Below are 23,516 nucleotides of genomic sequence, written 5' to 3'. Positions count from 1 at the left end.
TTTTTTTTTTTTTTTTTTTAGTAAGAAACTAGTTTTTGCCTACAGAAACTCTACAGATTCATTTATATCCCTATGGAGGAGGTTAAATATGGACCAGAGCAGCTGAAGTCTCTTCCTTTCATTTTCCCTTCCCCCAACATGAACAAAAACTGCCCTGAGGTCCCAGTAGGATGTCGATCATATAAAATACCTAATTCCTGCTGTGTTGTCATAATGGAATTTAGGATCACAGACTTCCTCTTCCTCCTTACAGGAAGCAGGTGAAGTTGGGAGAGAGAGGCCCGAATCCTCTTCCATATTCAGCGATACTGACAAAGGAAGGACAACGTAGTCTTTACCATCCTGTAGAATGCAGTGAAAAAACACACATAAATGAAAAAAGCTATAGAGAAACACAGTTTCACAAATATATGTGGAGAACGCATCAGCACAGTAGATATATGTTTTATTAAACTGTGAGAATTACAATACCTTTGTAGAAGCAGATATGTTTTAAAAGAGGAAATGTAGAGCTACTGCCAAGTAGTTTCTGACCAAAAAAAAAAGAGAATTTTATATGATGTACTGTAAAATATGTGTAAATAGAATTTTTCTTGATGTATTTGAAATAAAATACATAATTTTTAGTAATTTTTGTGTCCTAATAACACAAAATGCATGAATCTGAAGAAAAACAACCTTAAATTAAAGATGAGATTGAACTGTACTATTGCATGTAAGGACTAAATTACGTGTAAGAAGTAAACAAAAAAAAAAATGAAATAGAGCAAAACCAGTACATTTTCTACATGGAATTATGCATCCTTTAGTACTATATGTCCACTTATAGTCCCATAAGAAGTCCTTGAGTAGATTACAAGTCTTCTCTATTTTTTTTTTCATTAATTTCTTTTGGATTATTATGTGACACATACACAACAGTGATGTAGCAATACCAGTGGCAATATGGGAAACCCTTGCTGGCCAGGGCAATGTGCATTTTGGTCATGTTGACAGACTTCAGTGACCTTTTCCCTCTATCAAATCATTCTTCTCTGCCAGTTGTCCCAGCTGCTGGCTAGAAGTGGAAGAATGGGTTCTCCCGCAGCTCTAGTACTCATCTGTGGCATTTTGTGGTGGCTAATGAGACAGATGGTGTTTTGCTGGTAGTTTTAGTAATCAGAATATTTCACATACCTGACGGACGTTGGCTTGCAGTAAATTGCCCAGGTGCTCCACCAGCTCTGAAAAAGTCGGTCTCTGTTTAGGATCCCCGTGCCAACAATCCAACATAGTTTGGTACCTACAAGGACAAGCCCAATGAAATGCCAGCATAAAGAAAACAGAACCTTCTACTTTCTTAAACACCAGCGATTATTGTGGGATCACTGTGGCAGCTGAAATAATGGTTTCTTACATTTCTGGTGTTGTATAGTCTGGTGCTCTCATTCTTGTTCCTTCCTTCAGTCTTCTGCAAAATTCCTCATCAATTTTTACTCCAGGGTATGGTGATGCACCTAAAATGAGAGCAAGGGTAATTTTAATGCATTAGATTCTCAATTTCTGGAATGAATTTTCTAACACATAATTCACTGTGGCCTGAGTTAATAAGGTAGTTCAGTACATTTAGATGTGCAAACAAATTATATTTACAATGGCAAAAGCAAGTGAATGAGTAAATGAGGCACATAATCACATACTGAAATCACAGGAAGATGCATTTAAGTCCATGTTCCTACATTTGCATTTTAAGGAAATTTGAGTATTTCACTTTGATGGAGAAAATAAACATGAAATCTTCAAGTAAAAAATACTGAAGAGAATCCAAGAACATTTTGACTATTTTCTTCAACAGTCTGTTGTTTAAATCTTAAGACGGTCAATGAAATTAAAGTGACTCACCTAATGAAAATATTTCCCACAGCAGAACTCCAAATGACCACACATCACTCTGAATGGTATAGACTCTATCAAAAATGGTTTCTGGTGCCATCCATTTTAGTGGTAGCCTAGCCTGAAAACATTTAATTTAAAAAAATATATATATCACGGCTCAGCAAAAGACTGATTTTCTAAACACTCATTTAAGGGTTTGAGTTCTGACTTCACATTAACTCTCTCTCAAACAGAGAGTCTGAAACTTACATCTCCTTTTCTGACGTAATCTGGGTCTTTGTAGATGTCTCGAGCCAAGCCAAAATCACAGATTTTGACCACGTTATTGTCTGACAAGAGGATATTACGAGCAGCCAGGTCCCTGTGGATGCACTGCAAAGAGAAGTAAACAACTTCAAGCACTGCCTGTTGTCACAGCTCTGTCCATGGGGCTGATCTCTTTCACATATGTGCTCTCCTACCCTCAAAGGGCAGATAATTCTTAAAACCTCTCAAGAAAAAGAAACCTCAGCATTAACAGTTACTGATTTTAAGTGCCTTTTTGATGGTCACAACTGATTTGGCTCAGGAATACTTGTGTTCCCAAGTCCAAACATACATCTGTTTATCCACTAGGCAAAGAGGTCCTTTGAAGTTATCTAATTATTTATCCCAAAAAGCTGACACAAAACAGGTTCAGATCTGATTATCTTTAGATGTACTAAAGTTCACTAAAATCTCTATACTCCATTCTCCCTCTGAAAAACATACAACTCTAAAATGCCAATTTGATTCCAACACAAACTAATACTGGCTGGAGAAAAAAAAGCCTGTGCTTTTACCTATGCGATGAAAGCTTAACCAACAACCCAAGGACTTTAAAATTCAAGCCTTGATAGCTCAAAGTAAAAAAAAAAAAAAGCTATGTTCTGGAAGTGGCTGCAGATTTGCTTCTAGTATGGACTAGAAAAACAGATAGAGGAAAGACATAATTTTACATACATACATCAACCAGAATATATAAGGGTAGATAAAGGAACTTTTTTAGAAAAGGCTCTGATGACTGCACTGCACACCTACACTTCTTTCTTCTATTTCCTTTCCTTATTTCTAAGCAACTTTGTTTCTGTAACACTGTGATCAATTACTCACTCTTACTGGCATTTACATCCTTTGAAACATGTTCTATATATATTTAAGATCAAATCAAAGAGATGGACTTATATAAGGTTAAATTGTAATTGAGATGCTATTAGCCCCTAGGGTACTAATTGATCGCTAAGAGACTCATCAAATACATTCACAAAGTTTCAGAGATGAGCATCCTCTCTCCTAGCACTGTCTTTCCAATCCCAATGCACAAGTCACAGACAATTTCCTCAAAGCAAGATCTTTTACTCTAGCTTAGTGCCGTTTTCCAGGGATTTGTCCTTAATTCCTTCAGTCATCCTCATATGTCAGCTCCTTTCCACCAACTACTTAATCATTCTTCTATGAATCAGTGACCCACAAACCTTACACAGGTCACTAACACTGGTGTCAATAAACATATGGGTTGTTTCAGTTTGTAATATTTATGATTTGGATATCTCTTAGGGCAAAAAGAAAATGTTGCGGATGACTGCCAGTCCAAAGATGAACACACTGTTTCCTTCTATAGACCTACAGCACTATTTCCTACAGTCAAATAAATAACATGCCATTCTTCCTGAGAAGTTCCTTACTTTGCGTGAAGCCAAGAACTCCATTCCTCTTGCCACCTGGAAGCTATAACAGATGAGGTCCTCCATGGTCAATGGGTTCTTGCAAAGGTCTTCAGAACCAGCTGCAAAGCATCAGACAACAGTCAGGAATGCCCTTTGTCACTGAATTTACCCATAACTGCTTCTTAGGTAAACATTCATCTTAACCTCATGTCACTGTAAACTGGAAAAGCAAATCAAGCCCTTCTTTCTTGGCTGTATAATCAGCACTAGAAACCAAACTAGACCTGTGAAAATTAAACTTTCAGATGATGAGTTTTGCCCCAGGCCTCCTTGCTTACTTGCAGAGTTCTCACCAGTGGAAAGATCTGTGAAACAATCACAAAAGAAAAACAACCAAAGACCCTAGCTCACAAGCTCCTAGGACAGGAAAGGCTTGCTGTGGTTTCAGCAGATGACTTTGGAAACTGATGAGAAGGCCCCACCTAGTCCTTATAGGGAAGCAATATGCCAAAGGGAGAAAGACTCAAGTTTGGCCAAAAACACTGCTAATTTTGGGTAGAATAAACCTAACCTCATCTTCTAGTAACCCTGAGGAATAACATACTTAAGTATCCAATGAAGATACCTCAACACTTAGTTCCTGCTGATAGAAGTATTCCAAGTTCCTCACAGAGCTCTAGATTTTTAGAAGAAATCTGCCACAAACTACAACTCCGTTGACTAAACCCCTCATCTCAAGGCCTACTTTAGGCCTAGACACTTCTACAACATTTCAGCTCAAAGACTCAGTGTTCACTCCAGAGATGTCTGCAAAGGACCATAGTGGTGTAGAAGTGCATAATGAAGATGGCCTGACATTACTTATTAAGATCAAATTTAACAGCAAAAACAATCTCACTATTAATATACTGATATTTTTCTTTGCATTGCATGATTTTCAAGTATCAGTCAAGACATGGAGAGTTGAGCTATGGCTTCCCCCTTTAGTAGTCTGATCCCACTACTTTCTGAAGTGAGCGCTCCCTGAAACACTTGGGCAGCACTGAGCACTCTGCACTACTGCTGCCAAAAGAGAAGATGGCAAATGTGGAACTGTTGAAGAGGGTATGTATAACCAAGGGAGGCTTTGAATGAGCGGAAAATTCAGGTTTCCTGTTCCTGGTGGACCACCTGCACACAGGGAAGGCAAACCAACTTCTCCGAGAATAAGCAGCAAAGCAGATGGTTTTTCATGATATTTAACTTCTGGGTAAACATTGAGGAAATTCATTTAGCTTTCTGGTGCATCCTCTTTGCTCTGCCTTTGGAAGTTGTGTCCTCTGATTTTTCCTGAAGACACTGGGATGCTAAATAGGCAGATCTCCAGAATGCAGTGCACTAAAAAATTCATCCCTTCTAACCTGGAATGGGAATGGGCTGAGGGTTCTGGAATGTTGAACTGCCATGCTCCACAGCTCAACAAATTTTTGTCATCCAAGAAATATTTTGCACACAGCTTTGAGGGAGATTTGGAAAACACCCCTTCCCTGATGCCCCTCATCAGCCTCTTCCAAAACCAGGAGAAAACATATCCTACCATCCTCCTCTTCCACGTCGCTCAGGGACCGCTCTTCCACAAACCCAGAACTTGTGGAGCTCTGGCTGCTTGTGATGCTGTCCAACCGTTGCTTCAGGTCTGTGGAGATGTCCCCAGTGTAGTTCTCCTTACCTTGCCGAAACCTGGCACTTTTCGTCTGAAAAGGACAGAGAAAGTGGGAGAAATCAGAAACAGAAATTGTAGAAAGATTCTCCAAGAGAGGCAACAAAGTTCTCTATAGCCCACATCATGAGCCCCCTCACAGCACCACACAGCCTGCTCCCATGGTCTCCCAGCTGCCCCTCACTGCCAGCTCAACACTGTTTAGAAGAAACCTATTTGGACAAGTATCAGGAATCTGGCTTTCACAGCCTCCTACCAAGTCCCTGTCCCCTCCAATCACAAAGCAAATGTGCTGCTGAATCTCCTACTGCATCACTATTGCATTAATTTCTGTTGCTGCAAAAACCATTTGACTAAACTTCTACACCTGTGCCAAAACCCTAGCTGCCCTCAAAATCTGATTGATCACCTTCTACCAGAGAGCCACCAAATTACCCTGGATAAGATCCCAGACCTGCAGACTTGCTCCACTACTGTTCCATTTTCTCAGTCTGGTTCAGTCTGGTTACTTTGCTCCCATGGCAGTGCTGTATTTTCCTGTTGCTGATTCCCATCCCTATTATTTTGGTGAGCAAGGATCATCACTCTTGTGAAACCTTGCCTCTTTCCTCGAGTTCCCTTAGATGTTTATCTTTTTTACCTCGCAAAAGGATGCAGCGAACTGCCTTTGCCAATATGAAATAGTAAACAATGACTCCAAGGATGAAGAAAAATAACGCTCTGGAGAACTGACAAACAAATTAAAGAAGCTCTGATCTGAACACAGCAACTGCAAGAAGACTGAAGAACAGATCTATCAGCGCTGCAGAGCACTGAGCGGCCTTTCTCTTGGCTGTGGGCAAAAAAGGGTAGAGTCTCAGGCATGTTTCCAGAATTGGGCACCTACAGCCATGCTCTTCAGCTGGCATCTGACCCTCGGAGTGGATGAATGCTGCATCCCTTCCCAGAAATCAGACCTCCTTGCAGAGGTGTACAGAAACGACCTCGGAAATGCCAACCTCCATCCTCCCCCTTCTTTAAAGCAGGATGCAAATATGAAGTGTTGTGATGAGAGCTCTTCTTTGTAAATGATTTGGAAGGTGAAAAACTCAGCAAAAAATTCATGGGATGCATCATTTATACAACACGATTAACAGCACAAAATGTGGGTAGTCTGGTTCAGCAATGAGGCAAGAGGAAAGTGGAAAGGATAATTACACAATAAAAGATATGTATGGATATGATGGATATATACACTAAGCAGGGAGTGCAGTTATTTAAGGTGGTCTGGAGCCTAACTAAGAAAGGAAAAAATTCAGGCTGATAATCAGAAAAAAACTTCCTGACAGATACAGCCAAGTGTAGAACAATCTGCCAAGGGAAATACTGGAAGCCCAGTTCCTTTGCACATTTTAAGCTAACAATAACAAAATAGCAACATTTCAGGGGCCAGGGGAAAAACCAGATGACCTCTGATGTCTTTGTCATCTCTCATTCCCATGAGAAGCAATGAATAGCCAGTATCCTCAAGAACTGCCACGGCATTCTCGCTAAGAAACAGACAAATTGTGTGTGGAAATTAAACACCAAATCAAACACTATACTGCACCTTGTATGGGATAAATTCACTCCTCTTGCTCCGTAGATATGCCGAGAGATTTCCAAACTTGCAGTATTCCACAATCACCATGAGTGGGCCTGCATAACATACAAAGCAATTATTTAGTGTGATCTTCTCCTCTTTTGTCCAGTGGAAGATTAATAATTGCCCTGCTTTTGATTGAAGCTTTTTATTACTAGTACCTTCAAATACTCTGAGAAAGTAGTAAAATGGTTTTTGAAATGCTGTTTTTCTAACCACAGATCATGCTGCAAGATAAGGTGGATGTATATACATGACCTAGTGGGAGGTGTCACTGCCTCTATAGGTAGGGGGGCTGGAACTAGATGACCTTAAAGGTCCCTTCCAACCCAAACCATTCTATGATTCTGTGATTCTAGGATTCTATAAATGTCTGGGTAGTTTAAGCCCTAACAACTTAAATCAGGAACTCAGTTTCAAATACAGATGCTTTAATCTACAATCAAAATGCGGTATTTTGTGCTCCTATAAGCATTTATTACAATGACAGATTTCCACCCTAAGTTCCAAATATTGCACATATCAATTTTGTTGCGGAATAATCAAATAAAGAAATATTTATGGATTATGTTTCCTTCAACTACTGCACTTTTTTCATGGAACTTTACAAATTAAATTCTGATCACACGGTAAATCAACAGTTCAGCTTTCCTGAAAAATTATTACTGACTTACTCCACACTGAATTTCTTCCAAATTAGCATTCAGTGCTGAATTTGCTAAATGAAACATCTGTCCTAGATTATAAAGTCAAGTAGGTTCATGCACCCAGAGCTGTACTTCAAAATGCAACCTCCCCTCCCACTCACACACAGATACACCCACCCCCTGTCCAAAGCCAAGGAGGGAAGCCATAACTTGCAGTTGCACTGTAGCTGGTGGCAAGAATAAGACCAATTTGTGAAATCTCCTACTAGACTCATACCCAGACCCGGTTATATGCAAGGCATCCACTGTGAAAGTGGATATGAGGTACTGAAAAGTGAAGTGAGAGAACAGGAGTGTTGAAGGCTTCACAAAATTGAACAAGAGATGGAGCTGTACATACTACACAGGGCTTTGAGCTCTTATCCCATCTCTGGATCTGCTACATTTACCAGGAATTGAAAAAACAAACAAACAAAGAAAGGGGGGCAATTTCTTCTAACCTTAATTTTGAAACCCAATAATCAAGGCAGTAGAAATGGCAGAAACTGAGAAGTTACTCACCTCCTGGCTTTGTGCAGGCTCCAAGCAAATTGACAACATTGAGATGATGACCAATGTGAATGAGGATCTTCAGCTCGGACATAAGTGCTCTGTGCTCACTGTGAGTTGCACCCTCTGCAGAGGTAAAACAATAAAGATCAGGAGCATCACAGACAGAAAGGTTCTCCTCCTCTCTACCTTCTCCACCATTATTTTTCCATCTTCTTTAGTGAGAAGTCTTGTTGGCTGGCATCCTGCATCCTGGATCAGCTCTGCTGTAGGACACTGATGGAAATTAGCCATACACACTACAAGGTTGGCTTTGCTCTACTTTTGAGCAAAATTTGCCAAGGGCAGCATATTAGACCAGAGACACCAACGATATTGTCAAATACCCTTTTTTCCCCACAGAGCTTTTGAACAACTTCTACTCTGCCATTTGACCCCAGCAGCCAGCCCATGCAGCTGACTACAGCTAGAAGCTCTGCAACTGCTCATACTGCACAGTCAGAAACCTGCCTGCTTTCCCATCCACCTCCATCACAGCAGAGGGTGGGATACAGCCCCTGGATGCAGGGAACCCTATTTTCTTGTATCAGCTTCTCATAACTGCTCGTCATTTTGGAACATGTCTAAAGCCTGTAGAGAGCCACCCAGTCAGGCTGCATCCAGAAAATATGGACACTTGAAAACATTTATCTTATTAATGTGGGTAAGTCTAAAAAGCAATGGCTATAAAACCACAGTTGTGTTACTCCAATTACTGATAAGGCAAAGGTATGTGTTTACACCAACTGTTAAGATAAATTTTAATACACTATTGGTATGAGTGCTTTGATTGTTTTTGGTTCATTTTTATCTTTGCTGGTCACAAGATTGGCAATATCCATATATAGTGCATTCAAGGTGAAGTCTTAGTTGTATTTTTTACCTTTAAGCATTTTGACTGCCACAGTTCTGCAGGTAGCAGTTTTGTCAATCCCAAAGGCATCAGCTTCTATGACTTGGCCAAAAGCTCCACGCCCAAGAGGTTTACCTTGAAGTGAGAAGAACAGACTGATTAATTTGCCTGGTACAGTGGTGAAAAGATACAGAATAAACAGCAAACTGAATTTCTATATGAGAAATTAACAGAGGACTGACAGTGGGGAGAGGTTGTATTAGATCCTGTGGGAGTTTGGAGCGCTCCCAGCAGGCTGTGCATCAGGGCAGTCCCATTACCACCCTGAAGCCCCTTCTAGTGCAAGGCTGGCTGCAGGGTCATATAATGCTCTGTGCAGGGAAGACACACCTAGCTTCAGTCGGTCTCTGGGAAACTCCCACTTGCTGGCATCATAAGGCAGCCGCTCGCAGTGCTCATCTAAGGGGACTTCATCAGGATCCATGATGATTGACAAGTACCCAGTCTTCATGTCACCTCCATTGGCCTGGAAAAATGGTATTAGTTGTAAATGCATAGGTTTTTTGGTGGAGATATTGCAAAGTGCCAGTTTCTCGCTCTGAAGTGCTCTGCCATTTCCCAGAAATGCCTGGCTACCATTCCCCTACACAAAGTCACTGGGAGTGCGATCATCAGTAATTACTTGCACTTTTTCTTTTCTTTTTTTAAATAAACAAAAACAGCTGAAGAACTTTTTCTCTCACGAAGGCCTGTTCAATTAAAACCAAATTTCTGTGCCCTCAGTTCCAGGCAAGAATGTTACAGCATGGAGAGAAAAATATGTGTCTGTTGATTTAAGAACAATGGAAAGAAACAACACAATAGGATTCGAGTCAGCTTTCATTTGTCATGCAAGACCAGTGCTGATAGGACAGTACAAGAATTTTTTCATTACCCGCTTAACGGTCCGAAGGATGATTACAAGAAGCAACCAGAAGAACATGGCAATCACTGCAGTGCCAACAAGGATAATGAGCTCCAGATTTGTTTTCTCTTCAGCGCCTGGGAAGAAATAAATGAATATCTGAGTGATAGCTGGAAGCGTATTGGTTTTGTTCATTTATTTAATCGCAGAATGGAGGTTCTTGTTCTGAAGGTTTGTTTTTAAAGTGCAACATGGAGCAAGGAAAGCAAAATGAAACAAAAAGCTTGAGTTTAATGTTAGAATGTTTTGCTTATTTCAGTCACACAATTTCTTAGCATCAGTTTTGTTCCATGGGCAGAATCTGGATAATTAGCAACCAATACAAAGTGAAATTTCATATTTTAAAAGTAAATGATTGTGTCAGAGCACCCCAAATGAAAAATTATGTATTAAGAAATAGTAAATAACGTGCTGAGAATAACCCAGAGAGCACTCTCTCACACATCTCTATTCATGCTTCAACTGGGTCATAAAAAATGTGGTTCTACAGCAACATGTAGAAATGAGGACTTAAAACAATACTTGAATATCTAATGTGAGCAGTAGCTCTCTTTTCTTCCGTTCCCATTCTGCACATCATGGTCTTGAGTGTCACCCTTTGTACCACACACATTTTCCTACACAGTAGCACACTCCATTTCGTGATCCCAGTGAGCTGTACTATACATTATTTGAAGAGAAGCACTATGCAACACACAGATTTCTGACTTTTACAGGCCTTTAAGACATGCCTCAGCTACATTTACCAACTCAGCTGAAATTAACATCAGCTACAGATAACATCCCACATAAATGTTATTGCCCTTAATACATATTAGTATCCTAATGAGAGCTGTGAAAATACAGGATAGTACTTTAATTGCCCTAACGTAATAGAAAATCATCCTCATTTATAAGACAGAGATCAGTGAATTATTCAGTAACTACTTTTCACAAATATACTAGTATCAAACACAATGAGCTTTTTACTTGAAGGTTTCTACTTGCGGAATCCTAACCCTTGATGCAAAGTCCATCACAGTTCCAGTTACTCAGACTGGAGTCTAACCTCTTATTAGGTTTAATTATTTCCTACCGCACCCTGCATTTTGGTGGGCTACAAATGAGAAATGGGTCTCACAAACAATTTTGAGCTTGGTAAACAAAGCCTGGAGTTTCCAAACCCCAAAACACTACCTGTTTCTATCAAGAAAATGGGACAACAGTCACAACATTGTGCACAAAGACTTCACTCTTTTTCCTATTTTGATGATGATAACAAGTTCATGCACAAACTGGAAATAAGCAGATACTGACCTTGCACTGAAAAAAAAGCCTCTGCTTTTTTGCATCCAAGAATATTGCAGGCAAGGCAGGTGTACAGCCCTCCGTCTTCTTTCCTAACTCTACGTATAGTTAGAGTTTTGTTTCCATCTTTCAAAACAATTCCTAGGAAAAAATAAAAATCATTGTACTCAGTTCGGTAGTTCTTATGTTGGTTTGTGATAACAATGCAAAATGAAACCTTGAGATTAAAATTAATTGGTGTCTGGATAGGTATCTACGAGATATAGTGTAGTGGTTTTCTGTAGGTATAGTAAAGGGAGGACTGTTGGACTGGATGTTCTTGTAGGTCCTTTCCAACCTTGTGATTCTATGATTCTATGGAAAGCCAGCCCTTAAGTGACAGAAAATCCATAACAAAAGAAAAGTTCCTCACCTGAATCTTCAAAAAGTGTTTCACTATTTTTAAACCATGTGATGTTTGGAGGAGGAACGCCATTTACTGTGCATGACACTTCTATGGTTTCACCAATGTTGGTTGTTTGATTTTCCAGATTTCCCACAAGCGTGGGTGCCAGGGGCTCTGTTGGTATGGAAACAAGGTTAAATCAATGGGTTTTCAAAAGCACCTAGTTTTGCAGTAACAGCTGATGATGATGCACTACATATTTGACTCAGTAATGAAGTCTCAATTTTTTCAATAAAATCAATTGCTACAGAATTCAAATTAAAATCATAGTTAATCTTCCACATGACACAAGACTATCAGAGTATCTGAGAAAATTTTAGCAGCTTTGTATCATTTACTTTGTAACTACTCGGGCTACAGTGCAAAGGGGGATAGGTGAGAAATTGCTTCCCTCACACTTCTGTGTCTTGCTCATTAGGAGAATGCTGACATTGCCTGTCCATCAAGCATTCATTCAAGACAGCCAATAAACATGCGTAGGCATTTTCCTGAATCAACGCCACAGTTGCTTAACGAGACCAGACATCTAGGCCCTCAAACAAAGTCATCATTATTTGTGTGAAAAGCTAATTGATTACTAGCTTTTATTGCTTGCGCCTGAATTCTAGGGTTATTTCATGGCAGTTTTAAATTATAGACGCTACTTCCAACCCAAGATTCAGTGACAAAATGCAGTAGCACTAATACTATAATTACACACAGGCACTTACAACTGTAGGGAAAAAAAGTGCTGGGAAAAGTAAAACTGAGAAGTTATTGAGCTAAATACATGCCACCATTTGTGCAAAAGCCAAACATCACCTTGCAGAGCTCAGTGCTACAAACAGTGCTTCCTCACTCGTACAGATAAAGTGGTTGGTCCCTTCTATCTGGGTAAGACCCAGACCTGCATTCAGCAGGTATCGACATCTCCAACCAACATCCCTTTTGTTTACAACAAATGGTCTAAATCTGTTTAAAAAATTGAGCGCACATCTACAAGGCAGGCAGACACCAAAACCTGGTGCTCCTGGAGTTGTTTCTTCCAGCAGCCACGCTCATCATAGCTCACAGCAAGAGATCCATACCTTGTACAGTGAGGTGCTTCACCAGGCAGTGCTGTGTTTTAGCCTTTTTGTCCTGAGCAATGCAAACATAGTCGCCTCCATCCTGGAGGGAGATGTTACGGAGGATGAGTTCTAAGGTGACATTTTCACCATTGACATTTGAAACAGTTGCGTTCAGCTTCTGCAGAGCATCCAGGTTCTTGCAAACAGGCATGGGCAGCCCTCCAAAAGGTGTCTGTGAGACATGAGTGCTGAGTTTGTACCACGATAGCTTCTCAAAAGTGAATTTATCAGCTGTGCACTGTAAGGACGTGTTATCCTTCTCTGTCAGTTGACTCCGAGGCTGGAGATTAATTTCAAGACCTCCTGCACGTTAAGAAAAATAGAAAAGAAAATTCTTCTGAGGCTGCATGTTTTGTTGCCAACATGGGTTTGAAAAGCCTTTTTACAAATACAGTATTATCCTCATCTTGTCTATTTTTAAATGAAGGAAGAAATCAATGAAAAATCAGTTAACCACTTAGGTAAAGAGTGGTTATTAAAAGCAATAAACTTACATAGATTAAAGAAAGTCTTGTCTACTTAATACAGTTCTTTCAACAGAAACTTCTGCTGATTCTTAACATTATCTTACAGCTCTTTTTTTGATATGGATTTAATATACATGAATATGAGAACTGATTTTCAAGAGGACAGAAGCTCTTTGCCAGCAGTTGTGAAAATTTTAGCCTTAGCTTTTACAGCACATCACAGCTCCTTTTGTGAAACTACCCATATTTTTCTCTATCTCTTTTAAAAGACTACAGAAACCCAACAGCAATCACTCTCGGGTATTGGTGCCCACTTAGTACGATTTTCATGGGACTGCCACTCCACTGATGCCAGCAGAACCAATGTTTTGGTTGAAGTTAGTTGGTGACTTTAAAAACTGCTCTAGGAAAACCTTCAATAAGATTAAAGGATTTTATAAAGGACAAGAATCAGATAATAGTGTAGAAGCACGTCTAAGTAGTAAGAAATACAAAATAACATTAATTTAACATGACTCCTCAGAAAGGTGTACTTACTGGTCACGTGAAAGGAGATGACTCTTTCACTTGATCCAGCTCTGTTAGTAGCCATACATCTGTACAAAGCAGATACATTTGCTGCTTGAATCACAAGGGTGCTTACAGTCTACAAGGGAACAAACAAGAAATTTCATACCACATCAGTGTTAAGGTTCCTTTATGAGTCTGAACACCACAACAGCTCAGCAAAATGCTCTGCTGACTGAAACACTCTCCATAGTATAGTGGCTATACGGTCCCTTACTGATATTCACATGCTTAAGTACATGACAATCAGATAAAAGAAAACAACAAAAAATAGGATATGGTGTTCATGTCCATAAATACTGTACCCACTACTTTTCTGCTCTTTAGTTTTCCTAGCTTTTCCTTATTAACTGACAAAACTAACTTGCCCCCCTTAAAGAAAAGTGCTGAAATGTAAACAGGCTTCACAATGAAGAATTGCTCTGGGGAAGTGTCTAAAGATTCAAGTGTCCATCTCTACCTCTTAGCTTCAATATGAGCTTATATGAGCTTATATGATCAGAGGCCAGATCCCCCAGTTTAACATTACATAAAGACTCCCATCTCTAGTGATACACTTCTGACTGCTGAACAGATCTAGTTTTTCCTAATCAACAGAAAAGAAAATCTTCTCACCTTTGTTTTCCCAGCAATAGTAACAACTCTCTGTTTGATTTCAACCTGATTCCCACCCTTTCTCTCTGAGATCACTTTCCATTTTCTGCATGCATATGGATTGGCTCCCAGGCGAACTTTTCTGAGACAAGAAGAGAAGTGACATATTAGTCCACAGGAAACATTAGTCCTTTCCTAATGTGTTTTTGTGTTTTCCCTATAATATGAAGACGCTGATCAACAGATCAGATGGATCACGGGCTACAGCCTACATTTTGGTGGGAAAAAGTATGTTTCTCGAAATATTTCTATTAAATTCAACCCTGTAACCTTCTAAGACCTTTGTGCTTTGTAAAACAAGAAGCCCCCAAGCTGAAAGGTGAATTCCCTAATTAATCTGCCTGTGTCAGCTCCATCAGGATGCTTGGAGGGAAGCGGCTATTCTGGGAACAAACCTCCATTCATAAATGCAAGATTCGAGTTAATTTAGTTCAAAGGAAGACAGAGAGACATAGAAATCACTGAACTCCCTACAAGAATTTCTTGAGGACAGTAGCCATTGTGTAGGAAACAACCAGGCACCAAAGGAAGAAACTTGTGGAAATCTCTTTAAAAACAACAACAGGAAAGAAGAATGCTTTTTTTTTTTCTTGATTTTTTTTTTTTTTTAAAGGAAACCTGGGCTTATGGCAGACCCAGATAAGGGAAGCTGCGTGAATCTCAGTCAGGCACTCTCTCTATCTTTCCCCAACATCAATCAGTGCACTTCCTTTGAGATACACTTTCACACAGATAAAGAGCACTGTCACACTCAGCGCTGGAGCATAAGACCACAAAGGTCTGCAATTAGCATAAACAGCAAGTTTCCTGTGTTTGGGACTGAGCCCAATGGGAGAGCTGACTGGGGTGGGGGAATAAAAATAGCTGTATTTAAAACCCATCATGGCTCAAGATGCCCTTGAAGAAGGCTTGAAGGCAACAAGCCAGCATTGCCAGCTCCTCACCACAGGTGGCCCCTGTCTCTCAACTCCCTGTCCATGAGTCAGCAGAGCCTGACTGCCTATTGAGTACAACAACCATCTTAGTTGGCAATTGAAGTCATTTTGAGCCTACAGGTGTCATCAGCAAAAGCTCTCTCATGACTTAAGAGGGAGCAAAACCAAATCCTAGGGCTGAACGCTTCAGCGTCCACCACTCTCTGTCCAGTATTTATAATAGCACAGGGAGGCTCCAAACCGCCAGCCCAGCTCAGCTGAGCTCACCTCGAAGCCCAGACACAAAGCAACACCACCGTGAGCTCCCAGCCCCAATACTGCCACTCACTGGGGGCTGAAGGTGCACTCCTCCTCCAGCTGCCAGTACCACAAGACAGCAGCAGGCGGTGGGACAGCATAGATGGTGCAGGTGAGTGCCTGCGTTGAGCCGTACTTGTAGGAGTCAACAGGGGCCATCAGCGCGTTCTCGCCTATCTGGGGGGGAACTGGAAGAGAGAGCAGGATATTACACCTCCCACAAGGCTTCCCAATGGCACTGTATACACACACCCCATGTCACTTTGTTCCTATAGAAGCTGGGGACATCTGAGTGCAGAGCAGAGCACCTCCAAGGAACAATATGCAATGGAAAGTGTTGAACCTGCCCAATGCCTTGAGGATCAGGATCTCAAGATGCCATGCTTAATGTCTCCACTGAGATCTCCCTTCTCTACTCCCATGCTTAAAAGGTAGTCCTTGAGGTCTTGCCCCTATCCCCAGCTATTAAATGTTTGTTACACTTCAGAATTTAACCTCACTGCCCTTTCCAAGACCTGCTGTTTTCAAAGCACAGGAGAAAGGCTGTTTCCTGAGAAGCAGAGGGGAGGAAGAGGAGGAGGGCTGTGTGGGGCAGGCCAGAAGATGAGGGACAGCCGGCATAGAGCAGGAAGGATGGGCGAGGCAGACCAGGGTCAGGATGGAGTGGAGTGGGGGAGGCACCGGGGAGCAAGGAGGACAGGAAAATGACAGGACACGGAGGCAAAGAAATAACATGCAGAAAACAAAAACACACCCACCATGTAGCGCCACAACAACACAAGCCTGAAGCCTCTTTATCAGCACATCCTGCAGCAAGGCCCAAGAGAGAAGCCCCAGCTTTTCATCCCCCCAGCTAAGCATTAAGTGCTCTGCTCTAAGCCCCCGTCCCTGTTTAAAGCTTCATAGCTCTGATGCGTAATTAATCCTACAAACAGTAACACATGATGTTTACACATGACAGGGTGGAATCCCTGCACATCACTTACCATTCACAAGCAGGGTGAATGTATGTCTCTTCTGCATCTTGTTGGTAGGGTTTGTAAGGACAACAGTGTAATTCCCAGCATCCTTCTCAGTTGCATCGGTGATAAGTAATGCGTAGCCAAGCTTAACTGTATGATTTGCATTGATGACTTTTCCATTTTTGTACCTACAGAAAAAAAATACAGTGTTTTGAATACTTTAGAGATTTACCTCAACCAACAATAGCTCAGCTTTTCAGATTCAGTCTGTCCAGATTCTTACCATTTTGCCTCTGGAGGAGGATATCCTTTAAACTTCACAGGAATACTGACTGTATCACCTAACTTCATCTCAACCACATTCTCCATTTTCTCTAGATGAATAAAAGGACTTTCTGGAAAAAAAAGAAAAAGAAAAGAGTGTTTTTTTCTGCAGGGCCAAAAGTTGTAAGTGGTTTCCACGTGGGTTGACATCTAACTCCAGATGACCAGAAGCTGGTGACAAGAACACACTGTTAAATCACAGTTAAATCTAAACTGGCTTCTGAAGAGATGGACCCAACACAAAAACCCAGTCCTATTCCTTGCACAGAGGAACTGACCGGCTCTCTCCTGGGGAGCTTGGAGAAGCAGAGACCAGAGGGACCTCAGCAAGCCAACATTCAGATCCAGTGATCTATTGAGCCACTACGATGTTGTGGCAAAAGGAGCAATTCTGGGCAGCACTCAGCTGAAGCATCCCCTTTTTAGCCTTCCCAGTATTTCTATATGTATAGTGTAAAACTGGCTTGAGGGACTCATTCTAGGAAAAAAAGAGTATTTTAAACTACAATGTCATAGTTACACACTTGAGAAGAGGTTGAACTTATCTACTTGAAACTCTGCAGTTGCAGAGTAGTATGAAATGCTTTACACTACTTTAAATTTGTGTTTGGACTATAACAGCAGCAAGTTTCTTGGCTAAGACTTTATCAGTTTGGTATCTACTGCACTCAGAATAACAAATGATCTGGTTTTGGCTCCTCAAGAGAAACAGAAAAAATCTAAGAGAAAATTAAGAGTATCTTGAAGCACTATGCCAAACAGTAATTTTGAATGTTTATGTATTTGTATGGTCTCTGAAAACAGAATACAGGAAAACCAGCCTCCCTTGAAATACAAAGTCTTTTGTTTGACTGGGTGATTAAAAAGGGCCATTCTCATGATGGCAATCTTTTTCTTTCTAGAAGTAAGCCAGTGGAGTCACTATGGCTGTGCCCAAGAGGGGCTTGAAAAAAAGGCTATAAGAATGTGGCCTCATACTTATCTATGCAGGTAGTCAAAGTTGTTCCCTTTGCATCACATCTGTACGACCCAAACTCAGTTTGATTCAGCTCCTTGTAACTTGCAAGCCAAAAGTTTTATTTGCCTAGCTTCATTTAAGCTGACCCAGAATCTTGTCCTACAGAGTCACCAGAACCTTACATTCATCTGGCATGAGAACAGGTAGCTCTTACACAAAGTCATCTGTGCAAAGCCAGCTTTGTAGGACCCCGAGGTCACCACAGAACAGTACAAAGGGGTTTAACCTTAGTTAAGTATCCATTTTCCTGTGGGATTTTACAGCTTTCAGTAATAATTAATCATTCTTTAAAAGCATATTAGATAAGCTTGTGGTATAAAACTACTCAAGAACATGCTAATGGGTGCAAGAGAGCTGCTACAGCTTCACTTTGGTTCATTTCCACCATTCATTTCATCACCATGATGCCTCCTGTGTCCCAGTTACCCACCCCAAAGCCAGAACAACCAACAGAACTGAAGATGCTGTACCATGAATAATGAAGTAGCTGCTGTTCTTCATGTTCATGCGACCACTGGATGCTGCACACGTGTATCGACCTTTGTCACTTAAGTTCACACTTTCAATGGTAAGAGTGCTTACAAACGTCTTTATTTCTCCTGCAGTGGTTTTTAAATCTCTTATGGTTGCACGCCTTTCCTGCAATAGAAGAGACGTGTTTGGGAATTTTAATGTATTCTTCTTCACACCCATATATTCTAACATTTTCTTCCTATATTATCAGCTGTCTTGTGAATATTTCTAAATGTGGAGTAACACTGTAACAAAACCAAGTTCTGCTGTTCCATTCAGCTCCTATGATTTTACCTTGATGGAAGGGTAGTCCCACCTAAAATCAATTCCCACGTTCAGCTCCGTCCTTACAGTACAATTGAGAACTAGTTTTTCTCCTACTGCCAGCTCAACTTGGTAGTGTGGGTTCATTGTTAGATCATAAATCCGATAACCTGGAGAAAGAAAAAGGCACACACTGGGTTATAGCACTCGGTACCAACTTTCCCAGCTGAATTCATACAAACTCCCACCAAACCCACTGCTACAAAGGGGCATCTCAATGCTCCAGCATAGCACAATGACTAGCGTGCAAAAGAGGAGGAAAAGGATCTACTAGTCCCAAGCATTTCCCACATGTGACGTGAGAGCCGTGTAAGACAGTGTCACAACAGGATGTATGTCCTTGCTCAGATCCTCCTGGGTGTTGGGTGCAGGCAGGAGATGGTGACCTACATGGTCTTTTCCAGGGAGTGGCAGGTGAGGTCCACTCATCCCCAGGTGGCCAGAAGCCAGGCAGCCCCTCCAAACACAGCACTGAATCTGAACACATGTCCTGCATCTCAGCATGGAAAGGGGACAGCTCCAAATGAGGAGAGATTCAGTGAGCAACCATCACACTGTAACAGCACAAGAACAAATCCTGGCACCCAGCACAGCACCACAGCATTTCTGGGCTTTGATGAACAACTGACAGCATATACCAAGAGAGCACAAATTTCCTTCAGAGTGAGGATGTCAATCTGAAGGGAGGCAACCTAACTTCTTATATGACCTTCAGATCCCCCATTTCCTCACTACACCTCAGAGCAATTTCTTTCCATCTGCTGCTGATGGGAGCCTGCCTTTAGTTCCCTTCAACAATGACTTGGATTCTAGATAAGCAAATCAAGTACAGAAGGGAGTGATTTGGGGAAGAAAGGCTTGCATTGTTGGGAAGAAAAATGCCTGGCATCTATATTAAACTAAAAATAGAAGCCCTTAGCCCAGTGATCAACTAGAAGGAACATAATACATTGCATTTAACAGAAAAGTAAATGCTTATCACAACATCCATTTTGCATTAGCTACATCGTCAGTATTGAGTAACTTACAGCCCAATCAATTGTACTTGGGTCAGCACACTGTAGAAGCAAAATAACATTGGCTACACAGAAAAAACTTGGGCTTACCTACAACCGCGACTATGTATATCACAGACTGGTAGCTTTCATTATCTATTTTAGCTTCACAGAAGACCATGCCTGCGTAGTTGATTAGATGACTGGGTATAGTGAAGCCTTTTTTATTATCCCACGAAATGGATTTACCGTCAGGAACGAACACCTTTTCTGGATATTTCTGTTTGAAATAGTGACAAAATGCATCATCAGGATTCAATATCAAACAGCTTCAGATTTTCAAGTGCAACAATTTCTATATCAGCCAGAAGCCAGTTTTAACATCTCAGCTCAGGCACTGGTCCCTTTGTGGGCAATCATCCCACACTTTCAAAGCACAGGACCACAGTGATGCACAGTCACAGAACTCACCACAGGCTGCAAAGTTCCCAACAAGGGAAAGTTTTCAAGAAACAACTTCATACCCCAGGTAAAACATTTACATCACAGCGATTTCAATTAACTCTTAAAATAATAACAAGCTTTTTCCTTACCGCATGTAGAGATACATTGAGATTTGACACAGTTCCAAGGCATGGCACTACCACAGTTTTATTCTTAGTGATATACACAATGCCAAGCTGATCACCAACCGAAGTCACAAATGGAGAACGATAATCTAGAAGAATATTCAATTGGTAAGTGGATATAACTTGTCGTGTGATTACCAAAGAAACTTCTTTTTAAATTATCTTTCCCTATTTATTTCTTCTCAAGTCAGTCTGGTTCTTTTCTACTTAGTTAAACGCTTAAGCGATGAGACTAAAAAGGAAGGACATGTTTTGACAGCCCCCCAGCTTGACAATATCATTATTCTCAAAACATTTATCGTCAGCAGTACACACTTTGGAGAACAGCTTCCTGCCACCACAAATCTGATTTACCCCAGTGTGACTTTTCTTGCATAAGTATTACAGGAAATACCAGTTGAAAGCAGTGACATGCTACACTGGCTCCCCCAATGGCAGCATCATTTTTGGAATCAGTAAAAAAATGAAAGTTCCCAAGTTTACAAAACAAGCCACGTGATAACTTACCTTGAACATAGACATAAATGGTTGTAGCTGCCTGGCTGTCTCCATAAAGGCACCTGTAGTCCCCGGTGTCATTGCCTATGACTCTGAGGAGGGTGAGGGTCTTGCAGAAGGGGCCTTCGCTGCAGCCCGTCACAGCAAGGCGTTTCTCCACGCTGCTCTGGTTATTGGGCCAGGACCAGTACACGGCTCTCTGACCACTGGAAGGCAAGCATTCAAAAGGGGTGAGTGCATCCCATCTCTGCAGGTTCCTTAGAGAACTGCTTTCATCCCACCCTATGAAGCATCAGGATAAATTCACATAAATGGACCTGTTGCTCATACCCCAAAGGAAGCTACTTGAGATCAAACCGAATCTGTTACGCAGCACCCAGCTCCCTCCCATGCCATCCTATGCTGCTTTGAGGCATGCAATGCGCCACTCTCTTCGGCTGCCCTGCTGATATCTTCAACATTCTTTCCTTGCTGCAAGCTTAGAGATTGTTTCAGAACTTTGCCAGGGAAAAACCAGGTGAGAGGCACAAAGGGAAAGGGGGAAACAGAAGCAATGATGAGGGAGAGACAGAACGACCTGAAGCACTGTCCAAAAACTCACTGCACAAATCATGCCTACCAAAATGAATATACAGACTGGCCCTTACCTGCAAGTAATGTTCAGAGTATCATTTGTAGTTATGGTGAGGACACTTTTTTGGATGCTAAGTGTTGGCTGATCCATAGAAATAAACAAACCTGCAAAAACTGATATAAGAAAAACAACCCCTCAGACAAATAACAAAAGGAAATGCTACTTGACCAGAAAAGTATCATAGGAAAGAATACGCGGTGTGCTTTGAGCAGACACCTTCACATCATCTACTTAGCAGTGAAAGGTAAATAATGACTTTTCACATATCACAGAAAGGTCAAAAACTCTGTCATAACAGGAAGGCCAGGCAGATGGTCAGGAGCTGGCTGCAGAGCACGACAATTCAGCCGGCCAGGGTGGAGTTCCTGTTTCCTTGTGCTGCCAACTTCAAGGTCTAACAAGAGGATGTGGAACATTGAAATAAAGTGAACCTACATCTGATGATCTCACTCCCTGGGGAAAGGGATTACAAGCTTCTCTCATAATAAACCGAATACTCTTTGAGACTGTTGATCAATGAACCCTGTGAAGAAACTACCTTACACATTTTGGCACAAATCTCAGATCCCGTAGCTCAGCATCGCTTTCCTTTATACTGCTTTCCCCTTTCCTCCCAAACAGTGTGACACAAACCCACTGCTACCAGCGAGCCTCGAGCCACCTGTCAGAGGGCCACATGCCGGTGCCAGCGCTGCTCTTAAGCAAGTGAAGGGCATGGGCAGAGCCTTCCTGTCTGCCCAGGCACTTCGTGGTGCCGCAAATCAAGCAAGTGAAGGGCATGGGCAGAGCCTTCCTATCTGCCCAGGCGCTCCGTGGTGTCGCAAACAGCACCGCATCACGGCGAGCACCCAGCCCGGCAGGCACAGCGCAGCCAAATAGGGTGGGTAACGAAGCCAGAATGGAGCTTTCCCCCTTTATGCCGCTATTTGCCGGGAACACCGGGGGATCCCGTGCTGAAGCGCCGGCATCCCCACGGGTTGACTGATGACGGCTTTCCTTTAGCCAAGCGCTGCTCGGCTCTGGGAAGCGGCAGGGTCCCAGCGAGAGGGAGGTGGCGCCGCACCGAGCCGCTCTGCCTGACCCGACACCCCTCGGGAAACGGGGGACCGCCACCCGCTCACCGGGACCGCGCCGGTGCCGCAGCCAGACCCGAGCGCAGCCCTCCCCGACGGCTCCCCGACGGCTTACCGGGAGCCAAGCACAGCAGCACCGTCAGCACCCGCAGCGGCCCCAGCTCCATCCCGGGGCGCGAAGCCGAGCCGTGCCGAGCCGAGCCGCACCGTACCGAACGCGGGGATGCGGGATCCCGAGGGCAGCACCGCCCTCTTGTTCCCGGGGCGGGACCCGCCGCTACGCCACGCCCAGACTGACGAGGACCCGCCCCGCGCTCCGCCCTACTCACAGCGAAGGTTGGATTTGTCCCCCAGCAACTTCAGCCCAACGCCCCCCACTATAATGCACTTCTAGCATAGGTTAACGTTTTGTCCACAAACGTGATGCCCCTATTGGAAATAAACAGATGTGCATGGACAGAGGGATGCATGGGCAGGTGGGCAAGGATGGGGATGGAGCAACATGCTGTACTCAGAGCTGTGCCTGCTAGAAATTATTTGGGTTCCTAAGCTTCATAGGAACAAATACCCACAGCTTGACTTAAGCAGATCTGAGCAATGATGTGCCTTTCCTCCAGGACTCAGGGAGACAAGGAGCCTTCGGATACAGCCAACATCAGGAGCACACAAACTGAGTGCAAGGCATCCTCTGGGAAGGGCACAACTCAAAGGCACACAGCACTTTTGCTTCCCACAGTGATCCTACTGAGACTTTAGTCTTTACACTATGCTTCCCAAGTGGGACATGACACAAGTTTGCCAGTGTAATCTTGTTAACCAGAATAATGATGCAGGCAGTGCTACTTCACTGCTC

The 23,516-nt window shown here is 42.3% G+C and overlaps 1 protein-coding gene across 1 annotated transcript in view; it reads right to left on the bottom strand.

Annotated features, from left to right (window-relative positions):
* Positions 1–22,897, bottom strand: part of KDR (kinase insert domain receptor) — a 27,416-nt gene extending 4,519 nt beyond the window's left edge. Inside the window, exons 1-27 of the mRNA XM_015862341.2 lie at positions 22,779–22,897; positions 21,604–21,703; positions 20,966–21,162; positions 20,423–20,547; positions 19,941–20,109; positions 18,805–18,944; positions 18,468–18,636; positions 16,939–17,050; positions 16,680–16,843; positions 15,725–15,881; positions 14,423–14,543; positions 13,778–13,886; positions 12,732–13,076; positions 11,632–11,778; positions 11,229–11,360; positions 9,903–10,009; positions 9,359–9,494; positions 8,999–9,103; positions 8,089–8,202; positions 6,848–6,936; positions 5,137–5,293; positions 3,579–3,679; positions 2,125–2,247; positions 1,882–1,993; positions 1,397–1,496; positions 1,177–1,282; positions 191–342 (exon numbers count right to left, since the gene is read on the bottom strand). Of these exons, the coding sequence (XP_015717827.1) occupies positions 191–342; positions 1,177–1,282; positions 1,397–1,496; positions 1,882–1,993; positions 2,125–2,247; positions 3,579–3,679; positions 5,137–5,293; positions 6,848–6,936; positions 8,089–8,202; positions 8,999–9,103; positions 9,359–9,494; positions 9,903–10,009; positions 11,229–11,360; positions 11,632–11,778; positions 12,732–13,076; positions 13,778–13,886; positions 14,423–14,543; positions 15,725–15,881; positions 16,680–16,843; positions 16,939–17,050; positions 18,468–18,636; positions 18,805–18,944; positions 19,941–20,109; positions 20,423–20,547; positions 20,966–21,162; positions 21,604–21,703; positions 22,779–22,830 (3,641 nt within the window). The 5' untranslated portion in view covers positions 22,831–22,897. The remainder of the gene's footprint in view (positions 1–190; positions 343–1,176; positions 1,283–1,396; positions 1,497–1,881; positions 1,994–2,124; positions 2,248–3,578; positions 3,680–5,136; positions 5,294–6,847; positions 6,937–8,088; positions 8,203–8,998; positions 9,104–9,358; positions 9,495–9,902; positions 10,010–11,228; positions 11,361–11,631; positions 11,779–12,731; positions 13,077–13,777; positions 13,887–14,422; positions 14,544–15,724; positions 15,882–16,679; positions 16,844–16,938; positions 17,051–18,467; positions 18,637–18,804; positions 18,945–19,940; positions 20,110–20,422; positions 20,548–20,965; positions 21,163–21,603; positions 21,704–22,778) is intronic.
* Positions 22,898–23,516: the final 619 nt, after the last annotated feature.

The sequence above is a fragment of the Coturnix japonica genome, chromosome 4, assembly GCF_001577835.2.
Source record: "Coturnix japonica isolate 7356 chromosome 4, Coturnix japonica 2.1, whole genome shotgun sequence".
Classification (NCBI taxonomy): Eukaryota; Metazoa; Chordata; class Aves; order Galliformes; family Phasianidae; genus Coturnix; species Coturnix japonica.
Note: the sequence above shows the minus strand (reverse complement) of the source record. Positions and strands in the feature narration are given on the sequence as shown.